The sequence below is a fragment of the Motacilla alba genome, chromosome 17 (genome assembly GCF_015832195.1).
Source record: "Motacilla alba alba isolate MOTALB_02 chromosome 17, Motacilla_alba_V1.0_pri, whole genome shotgun sequence".
NCBI classification, from domain to species: Eukaryota; Metazoa; Chordata; class Aves; order Passeriformes; family Motacillidae; genus Motacilla; species Motacilla alba.
In genome coordinates, this window is record NC_052032.1 from 1,863,575 (window position 1) to 1,879,974 (window position 16,400).

Here is a 16,400-nt window from a genome sequence, read left to right on the forward strand (position 1 = left end):
ACACATCAAAAGGTGTAGGCATGTCTCTCATCAACTAAATACCAGCAGTTGGGTTATCTGAAATCTTTTTCTTTCACTGGAAAGAAAGTGCCTTCAGGGGTTCTCATTGTGTACCCCAAAAGTACACAGCAAAACACTCGAGTAGAGGCAGCAGCAGCACCCCCATCCTGCTCACTGAAACACTGTGTTCACAATAACCCCCCTGCTTTGATCTCTTGCCAAGAATAACACAGACAGTCTATTAAAACATCTTTAATGACATGATACAATTAAAAATATCTAACGTGCAACTCAAAGAAATGAATATGAAGCTTAAGTCTGTTTCCACAGCCCTCTAAACTTGACTGGCAGGTTCCAAACCTTCATTAATTGGCCTGAAAATGCATGAATACCCCAATATTATGGGGTGTGTGTCCTATATTATCAGTTGGGAGCACAAGGGATGAATAATCAGATTTGAAAGGATTTATGTGCCATGGTAGCTTTAAACATCCTGTAAGGCTCACCACTGTTTCTGTGAGCATTTACATTTCTGTTTAAAGTGGTCTGAAAAGCCTTGGAGACACTCGGTCCCTGAGGCTCTTGACAGTCTGTGTGTTTTAAGTCTCTGCAGCAGTTGAGAAGTGAGCTCTAAATGGCTTAGTCAAAGGACAGTGCTTGTGAATCGATCCCTTTTCTTCACAGTAACTCAGAATTTGTGCAGCACCTCATCTTGCAGACGTGCAGAACAGACCAGAGGAGCTGGAATGACTCCCAGGTCTCAGGGGAATCTTGATTATTAGATCATAAAGTAACTCTGGTCATGGTGAAATATGAAAGTGACAATTAGGAAAGCTTCTGTTCCTGAGTCTGCTCTGGTCTCAAGGGCAGTGTCAGCTGAGACACTTCCAGAGTCACCAAGAGAAGCAGGTCAGTGCAAATGAACAAACAGATGAACCTCAGCCCAGCATGAGCCCAGCTTTAGCAAATGTGAAATTAAATGTGTTCATTTGAGTCCTTGCTAAAGAGTTTAAATTGGCAATTTTAAGCCTGTGTGGCCGTGACTCAGCTGAGAGACAAAAACTCAGCTGTGCGTCTGTGCCCTTTGTTTCTCCTTTGATCCTCTGCACATTTTGTAGAGGCCAAGCCTAAGGAGGATTGGTTTTGAAGGATTCCTGGTCAGCAAGGAGCGTTCATTGGAAGGGAGACGTGGCTATCACCACTGACATGAAAGCACAGACAGAACAGGCAGAAAATACCTGCATTTTCCCTAGAGCATGGAAGCAGTTGGCTCTTATATTCTGACTGTGTTTTAATGTCCTTCCAGTCTTCACTAATGGCAATACTGCAGGTATCATCTTTTGAGAGGCCACAGAAGAGGACAGAGCACATTTTTCAGACACCACCTCTTGTGATTTGACAGGATTATACAATATTAGTTTCACAACAGCTCAGGGCCTGCCTGCTCAGAGGCATCATTTCATGTCTGACATGAGTAATCCCAGCTGTAGCCCAAGGAAGAGCCATGCTGGCTGTTCTTGTTTGGAGAATGAATAGCTTGCCATCCACCAGGAATCACAGATTTCCTGTGGAGCAGGATCCATTGTCTCAAAGTACAGTAGTGCAAGTACCAGCAAGTTGCTGGGAGCCCTGCAGGAAAATCACTTGCATCCTCCAGTGACTTACACCTCTGTGATTGCTGTCTGGACCCCGTTCGCTGTGCTCTGACAAGAGTCTTGAGTCACAGAAAACCGTCAGTCTTCGAAAACGCTGCTGTTCCTGTGGCTGGAGCTGCTCTCCTTGGCCATCACTCGGTACGAGATGCGCATGAAGGAGCCCATGAGCAGCACCACGAAGAGGATCAGGAGCAAGGACCAGACCCCCGGCTCGATCCCCTTGAGGAAGCTTGGGCTGTCCTGGGGGATGGTGCTGGTCAGACTCAGCAGGTACCCAAGAGTCCAGCCAGATGATCTATCACCCATCTATTGAAATAAAAAGGAGAGGTCAGAAGAGAAGGAGATGGCCTGGACCCCAGTTGTGTTTCTGTGCATGGGCCCAAGGCTTTGTATGTATTATCTGAGGCTGATCCAAGGATTTGGCTTGCAATGAGGAGCTATCCCACTCCGAGTGCCCTGAGTACACCAACAGGCCTTAATGGCACTTCCACCCACACCTCTGCCCACGGGCACGGGCGCTCCATGTAAACTCTGGCCTGGGCAGCCCCCTCTCTCCTGAGCTGTGCTGTAGGGGAGCGCTGTTCTCTGCTTACTGATGGGTTTTTCTAGTGGATCTCAAGTCTGTATTGTGTGTAGCTGTCTCTCTGGCCCTGGTTGAACCTCAGACCTATGGTTTAGGTTGCTTGTTTCTGTCTTTCCAGGCTGGGCTCCCTGGGGGTCCTGGACCTGCCTCATTACCTTGCCTTATCTGATGGTTATTACTTGGCCCTGCTCAGTGGGACCATGGGTGTGATTGTCTGTTATAAAGAGGTCTGGGAACAGGCTTTCTTTTCTTTTGTGAAGGGAATGACTTGTCCTTAGAGCCTCCAGATCCTGGAGCAATTCAGATCTTATTACAGAGTAGGTTAGATTGTTAGATATTAGGAAGAAATTCTTCTCTGGGAGGGTGATGAGGCCCTGGCACAGGGTGCCCAGAGCAGCTGTGGCTGCCCCTGGATCTCTGAAGTGTCCAAGGTCAGGTTGGTCATTGGGGCTTGGAGCAACCTGGGATAGTGGAAGGTGTCCCTGCCCATGGCAGGGGGTGAAATGAGAGGAGCTTTGAGTTTCCTTCCAATCCAAAACCAGTCTAGGATTCTATGATGATAAGGTATTTATCAACCCTCATGAGTATAAAGGTGGTTGCATAAAGGTAGGGAAGCACCTTTTGGCTCAGGAAATGTTACCAGCAGCTTGTCCTTAGCATTAAGTGGAGATCATGCTGTACTTCCTTCCCTGTCAACACAGATTTCTAAAGATGGTGCTGATCCAGAGAAGATTTTTGACCCATGTGTTTTTCAGAGAGGACAAGTATCATCTCTGGCTCTTTGACACTGGTTTTCTTGTTTATCACAACTGTGAATTCCATTTTACAAAACTGTCCTGCTGAAGAAGCCAGCTGGTTAGGGCTTGTCAGTGTGGGAACAGGCTGGCTGCACTGGGACCAGCCCTCCTGGTCACTGGGAAGACTGTGCTGTAGGAACTGACCTTCTGGAAGGCAGTCCAAGCAGGCCGGTCAAAGTCAAGTGTGTATCCTCTTGTACTGAGATGGAAGATGAAGGCAGACACAGTGCAGTAATCAACAAGTGTATCCAGGCTTGCTTGGGACTCCCTAATCAGCTGGTGCCATTTCCAGAGGAAAAAAGAAAAAAAAAAAAAAAGAATATGGGAGAGAAAAATAAAAGAAGTAAATACTCAGTAGATGAATTTCAGGCCTGCTACAGCCTCTCCTTTCCTGTTCTGAAACTGACTGTGGGACTGGAGGAGAGGTTCATGTCCTATGCAGACTGAAACCACATTTCCTGCACTCACTGGGCTGTGGGGTAGAAATCCGTGGCATCTGGTACTTTGTTCCCATCTTACTCAGCCAGACCCGAGAGCAGCAGGACTGACAGCCAGGTTGCCTTGCTGGTGAAGTGCTTGGTAGGATTGATTCCCTGCTCTCTAATTAGGTTAAGCTGATGCTGCAGCCTTTCTCCCAACTGGAACATTGGGATCTTTCTCCTCCTTCCAGAAGAGAATGCTTTAGGGGACTGCTTATGGCTCATTAACAAACCCTGGAGAAATTGCCCCATTTGAATGTTACTGTGGATGCTCTATCAGTGTAAATGCAAATGAGAGTGACCTCATAACCACCAACTCAGGGAAAGAAGTGACAAACTCCCTCTGGCTTGAGCTCCATGGGCCCAGGTGAAATCAGAGCAACCCTGGAGTCCGAGTGGATGTGTCCCTTGCACTTAAGGACAGAAGGATAACAGAAAGACCAAGGTGATGTGCAGGAGTGAATAGACAACCTTCCTGTTTACTCCTTAAAATACTGTAAAAGGTATTTGTGGCTTTTCATTTAATTAGGTCCAGGTGTTACCAGCAGCAGCTGGCATTTGAGAGGAAGGAAAATAAGTGGAGCCTGTTTCCTCAAAGTAAAAAACAAAACAAAACAAAACAAAAAACCCAAAGAAAAGCCCCACGAAAAACTAAAACCCACGAAATCCAGACAAATCCAAATGTTTCCCTGAGGGAGCCAGTAAGTTACAGCTCTGTCAGTCTGAGCCCTGTGGGCTTTTGCAACAAACTGTTCCTTGCTTCCCACTCTCCCTGCACACCGAGTTACTCCACAGTTACCTCTTTGACAGACATCCCACACAGCCTCTGGACAGCCTGACCCAAGTCAGGAGAAGGTGCAGTTCCTCTCATGAAGTCCATGGCCTCAGAAACCACCTACAACAGCAGCAGAAAAAATCATCAGGTGGGACTGTGCTCTGTGTCCTTGCACTGCACACCAGAAATTGCCCCTAGGGAAGTGAGGGGCAGTGGCTGAGCATTGCCAGGATGCCCTTGGTGTGCAGGGTTGGTTCCAGTGCCTTGGAAGGGCTCAAGGGACATGAGCAGAGCTGCTGCTGTCTGGAGATGGAAATGGGTCTGTTCCCAGCATCCATCCAGCAGCCTTCCTGGCCCTGGCTGGATAAGTAGATTTGTCATAGAATCAAAAAATCGTATTGGTTGCAGAAGATGTCTAAAATCAAGTTCAACCATTAACCCAGTATTGCCAAGCCCACCAGTAATGATTTATTAAAATATGGATATTGATCTAATACCGATATCCAACTGTGATGGACAAAAACTCTCTAACAGTTTAAAGTTAGAAAGTGTATGTTTATTACGACGCCGGCAGCGTGTGGGATAGCTCCCAAATACACACTGCCATTTACAGGTGATTGCAGAGCTCTTTTATCTATGCAAGTATTGAATACCCAAAATACAAATACATATTCATGATTTTGGTACATGCCATTCCCCGCTTCGTATGGTAATTAGTTCAAAAGCTATTAAGCATGCGCAGTGTTCCTTGAAACGGGTCGGTGGTTGCTTACATGGGGAGGGGTCCCAAAATGAAGAAGTAAATGTAGTCTTCCTCGTTCTGACCTTTCTACCTTTTCAATGCAAATATGACAAATGAACCCTTGGAAGAACTCCCATTCCTTGTCTTCAGTTGGTTTCAGAGCAGAGGAGGCCCACAATTGTCTTATGTTCCTCAAAGCTATTTGTCAGTTTCTATATTCTTCATTATAAACCCAGCTAACCAAACATTATGTTGACAAGCAATCAATTATTAGTTAACTACTAACTCTTAACTTCATCAAGACCTACCTATTTGTTTTAATTAGCTTCAACAAAGCTTATCTCAAACTAAAATCTTAGCTTCTCTAAAATCTTTAAAGTTTTAAAGTTTATGTTTCAGTAGACAATGTTCCCAAGTGCCACATCCCACACAGCTTTTAAATCCCTCCAGGGATGGTGATTCCACCACTGCCCTGGGCAGCCCACGCCAGGGCTTGACAACCCTTTTGGTGAAGGTATTTTCCCTAATATCCAGTCTAAACCTCTTTTAGCACAGCTTGAGGCCATTCCCTCTCCTCCTGTCCCTGTTCCCTGGCAGTAGAGCCTGACCCCCCTGGCTGTCCCCTCCTGTCAGGAGCTGTGCAGAGCCACAAGGTCCCCCCTGAGCCTCCTTTGCTCCAGGCTGAGCCCCTTTCCAGCTCCCTCAGCCTCTCCTGGGGCTCCAGCCCCTTCCCCAGCTCTGTTCCCTTCCCTGGACACGCTCCAGCCCCTCAATGTCCTTCTTGCAGCGAGGGGCCCAAAACTGAGCACAGTATTCATGGTGCAACCTCACCAGTGCTCAGGACTGAGAGATGATCCCAATGCACCTTGGCACCATGTCTGTGGGAGACTCAGGAGCAGGGAGCTGGGGAAATTTCCATAGTTACCCTCCCTGGAAACGCCCTCAGCTTGTCCTGGGATCTTGAGCTACTCCTGGCTTAACAATCCAATGACTTTGGCCACTGAGCCCAGGTTCTCAGGCAGAAGGGTGCTTGTGGTGCAGCATGATGAGACGTTTGCTAAGAGAGGGGCAGAGGATCTCCAGCTTTACAGACCTGGTGAGGGAAGACCTGCTCAGCACACAGCTCCTGACTGTCCCATCCCTGCTGGCTCCATGGAGCCTTAGAGTTGGTCTCAGCAGCAGACATTGAGGAGACATAGATGAAAAAAAGCTCCCTCACAGTCCCTGTGGGAAGCCAGTGGCCCATGTTTGAACTGCTGTGTGGCAATGAGGGGGAGAGGGCAGGAGTGTCATGGTCTGGATGTTCCCACTGTATTTATTAATGGTCAAACTGGTCCCATTTCATGGGTTCCTCATGCCAGTTGCTTACCCCAGTGTAAATGAGAACTCACCAGAAGCCTGGTCTGAAGGGGCTTGAGACCACTGCTGAGAGAGTGCTTGAAGAAGCTGCAGGAAGAGGAAGAGTTGAGCAGGCTCTGCACAAGGTTCATGCAGGCTATGGGATTGCTGGAGCCCGTGATGTTGAAGACCTCCTTGGGGCCAGGGATGTCCCATGTGTCATCACTGGCAGCACAAGGCCCGGCATGCACCGACTGCCACTGCACTTCCTGGGAGTAGGTGAGGGGCCAGCAGGGATTGGACACGGTTTTAGCACTTCTCTGATCCTGGAGGCAGAATAAAACAAGGACAGAGGAGCAACAGAGGACATTGGCATTCCAGGGCTTCACACAGGAAGACAGACTGTAACATGGTTAGGAACAGCTTTCCCCAAGCACCGCAGTCCTGAGATTGAGCAGGGAGACTGTGAAAGCTTTGCCAAATCTTATGGCATTCAGTCAACCATGAGGCCCAGCCAGGTCCCAGCTCCTGCTGAGCTCAGGGCCAGTAACTGGACCTGCTGAGAGGTGATGAGTCCCAGCCCTACCACCCTCCCTTAGAGCACAAATACAATTTCATGCATCCTGTGCTCTTTCTAGTTGCAAGAAGGAGGCTGTTCTGATCTGCCTTCAATATGGTTCAGCCCCACCAGAATCAGTGGTTCATATCTCCAGCAATTTAGCACTATAACTGTGGTGAAGTTGGTGTTCAATGTGTGACATTCAGGTCTTAAATAAGAGCAGGTCAGGTTTATAGAAAAGTGAATGGGCAGGGAGCAGTTAATTCCTGAAAAACACAGTTTTGATGAGGACTGTGGTGATTCTTGAGTTTGTACCATCCTCTACTACTACTTTCCTCCACCCCATTCCCCAAGTGAAATAAAGTTTGGAAGAATCAAAACACTGGCATGTTTTCAAAATGCAATACTGCTCTTTTAAAGATGCTGCAGGGTTAAAGTCAGCAAAGGAAATACCCCAAAAGGAAGGTCCAAGTTGGTTCCTGGGTGCTCCCATTCAATGATGGAGGTGCAGTTCCTAGGAGCCAAGGCAAGCCCTGCCTCTCCTCACCCTGAAGGTGATGTTGACACCTCTGAAGAGCAATTTTTTGCTTGTGTGTGTTAAGTAGGAGCCAAATAGAACCCGTAAGTAGGAAGCCCTTGAACTGGTGCCTGTGTGTCTGCTTGGAGGGAGAGAAAGTTTTACAAATGCACTGGGTTTTTCTAATATATGGAAACATCCATTGACTTTAAAGTGATCGACACTTTGTCCATTTCCACACCTTGTGCAGCTGCCATGTGGTGGTGTTGTGCCCCTGAGCAGACACTCACCTGCATGAGCACAGAGAGCAGACACTCACACTCACCTGGATGAGCACAGAGAGCAGACACTCACACTCACCTGCATGAGCAGAGAGAGCAGACACTCACACTCACCTGCATGAGCACAGAGAGCAGACACTCACACTCACCTGGATGAGCACAGAGAGCAGACACTCACACTCACCTGGATGAGCACAGAGAGCAGACACTCACCTGCATGAGCACAGAGAGCAGACACTCACACTCACCTGGATGAGCACAGAGAGCAGACACTCACACTCACCTGGATGAGCACAGAGAGCAGACACTCACACTCACCTGGATGAGCAGAGAGAGCAGACACTCACACTCACCTGGATGAGCACAGAGAGCAGACACTCACACTCACCTGCATGAGCAGAGAGAGCAGACACTCACACTCACCTGGATGAGCACAGAGAGCAGACACTCACACTCACCTGCATGAGCAGAGAGAGCAGACACTCACACTCACCTGCATGAGCACAGAGAGCAGACACTCACACTCACCTGGATGAGCACAGAGAGCAGACACTCACACTCACCTGGATGAGCAGAGAGAGCAGACACTCACACTCACCTGGATGAGCACAGAGAGCAGACACTCACACTCACCTGCATGAGCAGAGAGAGCAGACACTCACACTCACCTGGATGAGCACAGAGAGCAGACACTCACCTGGATGAGCAGAGAGAGCAGACACTCACACTCACCTGGATGAGCACAGAGAGCAGACACTCACACTCACCTGCATGAGCACAGAGAGCAGACACTCACCTGGATGAGCACAGAGAGCAGACACTCACACTCACCTGGATGAGCAGAGAGAGCAGACACTCACACTCACCTGGATGAGCAGAGAGAGCAGACACTCACACTCACCTGGATGAGCAGAGAGAGCAGACACTCACACTCACCTGGATGAGCACAGAGAGCAGACACTCACCCTCACCTGCATGAGCACAGAGAGCAGACACTCACACTCACCTGGATGAGCACAGAGAGCAGACACTCACACTCACCTGCATGAGCACAGAGAGCAGACACTCACCTGGATGAGCAGAGAGAGCAGACACTCACCCTCACCTGGATGAGCACAGAGAGCAGACACTCACCCTCACCTGGATGAGCAGAGAGAGCAGACACTCACCTGGATGAGCAGAGAGAGCAGACACTCACACTCACCTGGATGAGCAGAGAGAGCAGACACTCACACTCACCTGGATGAGCAGAGAGAGCAGACACTCACACTCACCTGCAAGAGCAGAGAGAGCAGACACTCACACTCACCTGGATGAGCAGAGAGAGCAGCCTGCTGCGGAGCTGCTCCGAGCCGTGGCAGGGGCACTGGCGGGTGTGCACCCTGCGTGTCTGCCCGTAGAGCTGCAGCCTCACTCCATCCTCTGGGGCCTGCTTCTCTTCCAGCTCAGAAGTGAGCTGTGCTGAGGTTCTTCCCACGGACAGGACTCCTGCCATCCCCTTCCTGGGGGGTACCAACTGTCCTTGCCAGTCATACTGACCCAAAAAGAACAAGAGAGGTTAATCCTTGAGAATTCTCCATCTCAGTCAGAGCCAAGTGCCAGCATTGGTGCACAGAGAGAGAAAGCAGCTCGATAGTGCCCACAGCCCAACGCTTTTTTGCCCACAGGACAAGGATGCTGAACCAGTGGTTTTGGAGGGAACAGAGGAGCCAGTGTACAGGCACTGCCACCTGCACAGAGCCTTCCCACAGCCTGTGAGGGCAAACAGGGCTGCCCAGCCTGGCTGGCTGCACTAGGCAGTTGTCCCAGCAGGCAGGAGAGGGGGACGGTGGAGAGGGTGGTGGGGAATGACAGGAACGTTTCCAAGAGGGCAGATATGGCTTTCAAGTGCTGCCCTGACACTAAAGTGATCTCTCTGTCAGAGGAACTCTGTGGCATCATCTCCTGCAGTCCTGCAGAACTGACTTTGGCAATGCTGAAGTTTGCAGCACAGCAGGAGAGTTCACATGGGGTAAACACTGTGCCTGGCTGGAGGAAGCTGTCGACAGGGCTGACAATTCCCTAACCAGTTTGTGCTTGCTGCTGGTTATCAGAGCTGTTTTTCACATCTCTGATGAGGAATAACTCAGTCTAACTCACCTTTCTCTTGCCCTCTGAGTTCTTTTTGAGACCCTTTGGCTTGAGAAGTGATGGGTGAAACAAGAAAACTGAAATTATTTTCTTTTTGTTTAGCAAGTGCCTTCTAAATACAGAGCAGGCGTCCCTGGTATTTCACTGAGAGAGGCTTTTGCTTTGGCAGCAGCAGAATCAGCTTCGCTACCATCCACAAGACTCCCCACGGGACAGCTGGACTCCAGTGGCAATCCCACAGCACTCCACAAACAGCAGCACCTCTTGTTTGACAGAGGCACTGAGCTACAGCTGCACTGGGGTTCTTGGGGATGCCCCATGGGCAGGCTATGTAAGGTCATTGTGTGAGCATCATGGACATGCTGGCCAGAAAGCCCCATGTCTGGTAAGGCAAGCGTATGGATGTGTTCATGGAAGGCCAGAGCAGAGATTTGGTTCTTCAGCCCAGTTATGACCATGGAACCACAGAATGGTTTGGGTTGGGAGGAATATTAAAGCTCACTTCATTCCAACCCCTTGCCATGGCAGGGACACCTTCCACTGTCCCAGGCTGCTCCAAGCCCCATCCAACCTGGCCTTGGGCACTTCATGGCATGAGGGGATGGGGGGGCCCCAGCTGCTCTGGGCACCCTGTGCCAGGACCTTACCTCCTCACCTCAACCAGCTGGTGCTGGATCTAAGCTGCCTCCTCTGACAGGCAGTGGAAGTTGTGCTGAAGCATTGTTTTAAGTACAGGGGTTTACCCATCCCACCACTTTTCTCTGTGGCTGTCTCTTAACAGGAGCTGCTCAGCCCAGCTCTGTTGCCCCAGGGAGAATCATCTTTTACCTTGAAGAAGTTCTCCAGGACATAGTTAACAGCAACCCAATTGAATGCCTCTTCCTCTGCGCTGGACAGGATTTGTGCCCCTTGAAAGCTGAAGGGGGATGACTTCAGGGTGCCAGTCAGAGCTGCAAGGAGACTGTCAGAGAGGATGGGATGGGTGAGGCTAAACACAAAAGAAAAAGAAGGCACATTTGATGTTACAGGACCCTGCCAGGAGCTGCCTGCAGTGGGGGCACACTGCAGGGCTTCTGCTGTGCTCCCAACTTTGGGCAGCAGCTCAGAGACACAGTGACAATCCCACTCCTGCTGCTGCTTCCCTCTCCCCTCACATGGCACTGGGGGCAAGAACAGCAGAGGGCTGGTTTGAACAACTGTGCCACCGTTTAAGAATTCAGGACCTTTGTTCCCTGTGTCACTGAGGAAATCCTCTGGCCCTATCCCACCGGCCTGGTCCCCTCCAGACCTTACTTTTCCCCAGTGTCTAAAAGGAGATAAAGGTCCCAAATTTGTGATGACTGAGAAGAGGGTCCACAAGAGTGTGTGTGATAAGGTGAACCTTCCCACCACCATTTCCAATGTGCTGACAAGTAGCACTCCTGCAAGCGCATGTGGACTGTCACACAAACTGAAACCACTTGAGCTTCCAGGCTGATGGGTGTTTTCCCAAGCACTAATTGTGAAAGTGTAATTGTGAAGGAGACACTGGCCGCCTGGTAGCAGTTGCAGGACTGTCATCTTCATGGCTCCTGGGGCGACACATGGAGACACAGCCATGCCGTGCTCCTCTCCTCGGGGCCTGGGGAAGGTTTACCTGGCTAACATTAGGGATGGCTCACCCTGCAGAGCAGACAGGGTGAGATGCCTGTTACAGAATGATCCCATGATGTGTGCTGATCTCTGGCTGTGAGTTTGCAACATTCACTCACTTCAGCTGCCTCATGCTGGCAGTGGCTCCCAAGTACAGGGGGGTTTGGCTGTGCTGCTCTGCTGGGATCTCCTTCTGGGCCCAGTTCAAACATGGCTCCAAGCTCTTCCCAGCTTTCTGAGGAGAATCTGAGTAGCTGGAGACTCCTGGACCTGAGGACCACAGAACAGAATGGAATTTTAAGGGAAGTTTTGGGAGAACTGTTAGAGCTTTTACCCCAGAGATTGCTATCCTAGGACATGGTTAAGACAGAACCTGTCACAGGTGGAATGAAGGAGGTCTTCTTATGCTGCTAAAATATGGAAATGGGACCAAAATGTGCATAGAAATCCCAAATTACACTAAGACTACCCTAGCTCTGCAGCTGAGACATCTATACCAGCCACATGACTGCTGCAACAGCTGAGGCTGTCTCAGCCCACAGAGGAAGAAATGTGGCTTTAGTTGCTATAGAAATAAGCAAAGGACACACACGGGCTGATGTGTCACCTCTGTCTTCCAGCCACCGAGCCCCTGCTGGCAAGGAAGACACCCCTGCCCTAGAGGAAGCAGGGCTCTGCAGAGGGAAGCTGTGTGCCAGCCTCGACTCATTTTTCCAGCAAGTCAATGGGGTCTTGGGGTTGATTTTGAACTACTACCCAGGAAGAGTCTCCCTTCCCCATCCTCCTGATTCCCTCACCAGGTGCTTTGCTCTCTGTGGCGGTGCTGCCATGCAGGCAGGGCCACTCACACCTGGGCTCCAGATCTGCCTGGGCCTCTTGTGCTGAGGCTGGCAGCAAACTGCCTCACAGAGCTGCTGCTTAACCCAGCCACTGAATGAGGGACACAAACAAGGTTTCAGGGAGCCCTTCTTGCATCTGCTGTGTGTGATTTGTGTTGCTTACAGCCTGCAAGGGCACAAACCCTGTTCCCTGCTTGCTGTGCAGCTGCCTCCCACAGCACACTGCTGCTGAGGACTCAGTCCTTCCCAGCATCCCACTGCAACCAGGCTTTAACATCAAAGCAAGATTAGGAGATAGGGAAGGAAAACCCCATGCATTAATGCATGAAACCCACTCAGCTGGCATTGGCAGGGCCAAACTGATTCAAATTTGTGAGGAAAACCCCCAAATTCTCTGAAATGGGACACCTAAAGGCAAGCTGAACTCACTGTTGTGCTATCAAATGCCATATAGGGGATTGGAGTCTTTTCAGCTCTGTGGTCCTGGAGCTACCCCACTTACTGCCCAGGGCACAGTCAGGAGGAGGCAGAAGATACCAGGAGTCATGCTGCAGTCAGATTTGTCTCCATTGCTGTTCACTGCCTCTCCTGGGTGAGAAGCTCCAGCAACCTTGGCTCTACCACTGATCCATGTGGACATCAAGACAAGCCACGTCCTCTCTGCCTGCTTCCCTGCCTGCAGCAGCCCCAAAATCCTGACACCTGCTACTGCCAAGTGCCTGATGTCCAGCTGTGTGTGGCTAAATCTGCCCAGTCGAGAAGAGCCATGCTGAAAATAAACAACTTGTGCTTCACCGTTTTCATGCACAGCTGGGTGGTGCAGGAGCCAAGGAATTTATGGCACTGGTCCTTGCACAGGTCTCTGTTTTTCCATCCATCCCATAGCAGTCTCACAGACTGTTGAGCAGGAAATGGGCACCTTACCTTGCACAGGACAGGAACTGCACCCTCTGATCACCCCGGTCTTGTTTGCCTTGGTGGTTGTCCACTGGTAGATGAACAGGATGGTGCGGGATGGGCCAGCATCCAGAACAATGCCATACTGGAAAAACCCCAGAACATTCTACTGAAAATCCCTATTGAACGCGTGCTGACTGATATTGTAGGGTTACCCAGCATATATAGGTATTCTGGGTGAGCCCTGGGCCTGCACTGCAGTGTTGGAGTTTGCTTGTGACATTCAAAGAGCAGGCGAAGCCAGAAGATGATGAGGATTTGCAGGGAACCATCTGCATTTCTGAATATATATGAGGAACAGCAGGAGTGGAGAAACGCCCAGAAATACATCAGCCCTACATCAGCATCAGCATGTGCTGGAGCTGCTCCTGAAACCAAGCAGAGGGCTTCCCCTGAGAGCTGAGCCACCTGGAGCTCAGGAAAAACAGGTCCTAAAGCAGTGGGAGATGGCACTGTACGAGTTCTCCACGGATTCTGGGACTCAAACTGCTGCTGATTGGTTTGCTCAGGCTTTTGTGCAGGGACTGGAGGGCTGCAGCTCACTTGTCCCAAGGAGCACAGGACTCCTGTGTCTCTTTGATGTGCCACTGCAGTGATGGTGTGACACAGGCTAGGTTCGACCTGATGTGTGCAGAGCTGTGGGAGCTGCAGCAACCAGCACAGACGCTGAACACACAGCAGCCCTCAGAGACAGAGATGACGTCTTGGCAGGAAGAGCAGCAGCAGTGGACATGACCAGCTCAGCCCCTTGTCCCCTGGCAGCTCTATTGCCCAAGCCAAGGGCTCTCTGTCTCTTTGTCCCCAGTGTTTGTCTGTTTGCTGCTGACCAAGCCTTGCTGCTCCCAGTACATGAGGATGAGCAAGTGGAGGCCACTGGACTACCCTGCAGCACACCTCTGGATGTCCCCACACCAAAAATAGCTCCAGAGCTAGCCTGGGGCTCCTCTGCTCCTATTCCATGACCCCAGTTTGGGATATCTCCTACACAGACAAGAAGGAAACTCATGAGCTGCAGGGTAGTGCGTGGTTGAAGCTGGATCTCACACACAAATAGAGCTGTGACTGAGTCGGAGGAGAAACCTCCTGAGAGGTTGATGTTAATGCCACCAGAAGGGTTTCAGCACCAGACTGAGCTGGCTGCAGGCTCTCAGTGAGGCTAGCTGCCTGCTGCCCTCCTGGAGCTCCCAGTTGCACCAGTCCTGGCAGCCAGGCCAGGGGCTGCTGGGGCTGGGCTGGAGCAGCAATGCGGAAGGAGGCTGGAGCTCCCTGCCCCAGCCTGCTGGCACCCTCCCACACCAGTGACAGCTCGGATTTCTAGCAGGGACATGTTGGCTGCTGCAGAAGAGGAAGAAAGGAATGGCATTGGTGGAGAAATATGGATTTTTTTTTCCTCCTTCAGAAAATAGAGGCTGCTGCTGGAAGCGCAAGGGAGAAGGGGAGGGATCACCACATTTATGTCCAGCTCAACACCAGGAAAGGACAGAACATGGAGCAATGAAGGGGTTTTTAATCCAGTTTTGTTTCTGAGAGGAACATGGAGGAGGGGTGCTATCTCTAAACACACAGGATAGTCTCCTTCTGTTGGGTGAAACCATAGTGTGCCCCAGAGCTCACCTCAGCAACGGGAGCATCAAGAGACAGAGCAGGTGGGCATTAACCCCCCGACCTGACCCAGCTGTGAGGAGCACACTGGCTCTTTGATTGAAATCAAGATAGGACCAAAGAGAAGAAGGCATGAAAGACAATTTGTTTTTAAAACAGAAGCAGCAGTTCAGGAGCAAATTCCTACCTACTTTTGAGAGGGACCTAGCACTTCCCTGCACTGACACCACTGGTTCCTTGTTGCTCTGGGGCAGCTCCTGCCATGGGCTGCCTCCCCTCAGCCTGCCCTGAGCATCTCCACTGATCCATGGACGATATCCAGCCTGTATTCCCTGAGCAATCAAAGGGGTGGGCTTGTTTCTGGTTTGAAAACCTACAGTGTGTTGAAAGATGCCAACCTGTCCTCACAGTCTTGTCCCAGTGCCCTCCTCGGTTTGTAAGCAGCTCAATAATAAAATAATGTCAAAAGCAACAAACCAGCCCAGCTTAGCTGCTTGACTCCCCCCTGGAGAGCCCTTACCTTGGTCCTGAGTGGAGCCACAGGCACATCTTTGGTGGAGACACAGAGCAGCACGATGCCAGTCAGTCCCGCTACGATCACCAGCCAGGGGGGCAGCAGCTCACGCCAAGACATGAAGAGCGTTCTCCTTTCCCCAGAGAGGAAGCAGTGCAGCAGCAAACCGGCTGCTTCAACAACCTTTAAAAAGAGCAGAAAGGCGTGGCCGGGGCCAGGCTCTGACTTCAGCCCAGCCCCAAGCCACAGGGACCACAGGGACGCGTGGGCCTGGCTGTGATGTGTCAGGCAGCTCTGCTTTCCCTTCCATCCCTGCTGCCCATAAATAACAGGAGGGCTCTGTGCCCGTCCCAGGGCGAGCTGTGCAACGGCACCGCTGCAACCTCGAAACTGCCCCAGGCAGCGGGGCTGAGGTAAACAGAAATGTGGGGTTAACTCAGCTGGGTAATAAGCAGAAAGCAGGCAAAACTCATCCCTTTGGTATTCCACGTCTGGCAGGGTGAGCTTCCAAATGAGAAGCTGGGGAAACTGCTTGTCACTGGATTTACTTTATTCCTGAGGGCTTGAGCCCCCCTTCCTGACAGCCTCCCTGTGGACAATAACTCAGGCTTTATGAAACACACGCCTGCTTTGTCCTGACTGTGCCACAAAGTCTCATCCCTCCAAATGGAAACTGTGAAGAAAACTCCCTGGCTGTTCACATTGAGGCAATTTGCTGATTGCTCATGTCCACAGACTGGTCACGGATCTGAAGATCAAACCAGGAATGGGGAAATGCCACTTCTCTGTTTTTGGTGACGTTTCCTCTTTTCATTGCTGCCTGCCCATGATCAGCCTGGGGGGAAGCCTCAGACACGCCCAGGAACCCCGAGTTTTACTGCATAGGAACGTGGAATCACAGAATCTCCCGAGCTGGAAGTGACCCACAAGGACCGAGTCCAACCCCTGGCCCTGCACAGGACACCCCCGAGAGTCCCGCCATGTGGGAGCTCCTGGATCA

General features: G+C 50.8%; 1 protein-coding gene across 3 annotated transcripts; it reads right to left on the reverse strand.

Annotated features, from left to right (window-relative positions):
- Window positions 1–236: 236 nt before the first annotated feature.
- LOC119709211 (ectonucleoside triphosphate diphosphohydrolase 2-like) lies at window positions 237–15,643 on the reverse strand. 3 transcript variants are annotated; one of them, XM_038156667.1, is made up of 9 exons: window positions 15,407–15,643; window positions 13,252–13,369; window positions 11,608–11,758; window positions 10,685–10,817; window positions 9,030–9,260; window positions 6,423–6,695; window positions 4,314–4,409; window positions 3,180–3,311; window positions 237–1,961 (listed from the first exon to the last, which is right to left on the reverse strand). In XM_038156667.1, the coding sequence occupies exons 1-9, from the start codon at window positions 15,518–15,520 to the stop codon at window positions 1,734–1,736; spliced, it is 1,476 nt and encodes a 491-aa protein (XP_038012595.1). In that variant the 5' UTR covers window positions 15,521–15,643; the 3' UTR covers window positions 237–1,733. The 3 variants fall into 3 exon arrangements, with proteins under 3 accessions (XP_038012595.1, XP_038012593.1, XP_038012594.1); XM_038156665.1 differs by having other exon boundaries at window positions 10,685–10,844; window positions 15,407–15,640; XM_038156666.1 differs by having other exon boundaries at window positions 9,036–9,260; window positions 10,685–10,844; window positions 15,407–15,635.
- Window positions 15,644–16,400: the final 757 nt, after the last annotated feature.

Bases quoted from the DNA above. Each gene is read 5' to 3' on its own strand.
- LOC119709211 (XM_038156665.1), bottom strand. From the start codon at position 15,520: ATGTCTTGGCGTGAGCTGCTGCCCCCCTGGCTGGTGATCGTAGCGGGA. The intron at 13,370-15,406 runs GTAAGGGCTCTC...GGGTTTTTCCAG, and splicing joins TGGCTCCACTCAGGACCAAG to TATGGCATTGTTCTGGATGC. The intron at 6,696-9,029 runs GTGAGTGTCTGC...TTCTGCCTCCAG, and splicing joins CTCTGCTCATCCAGGTGAGT to GATCAGAGAAGTGCTAAAAC.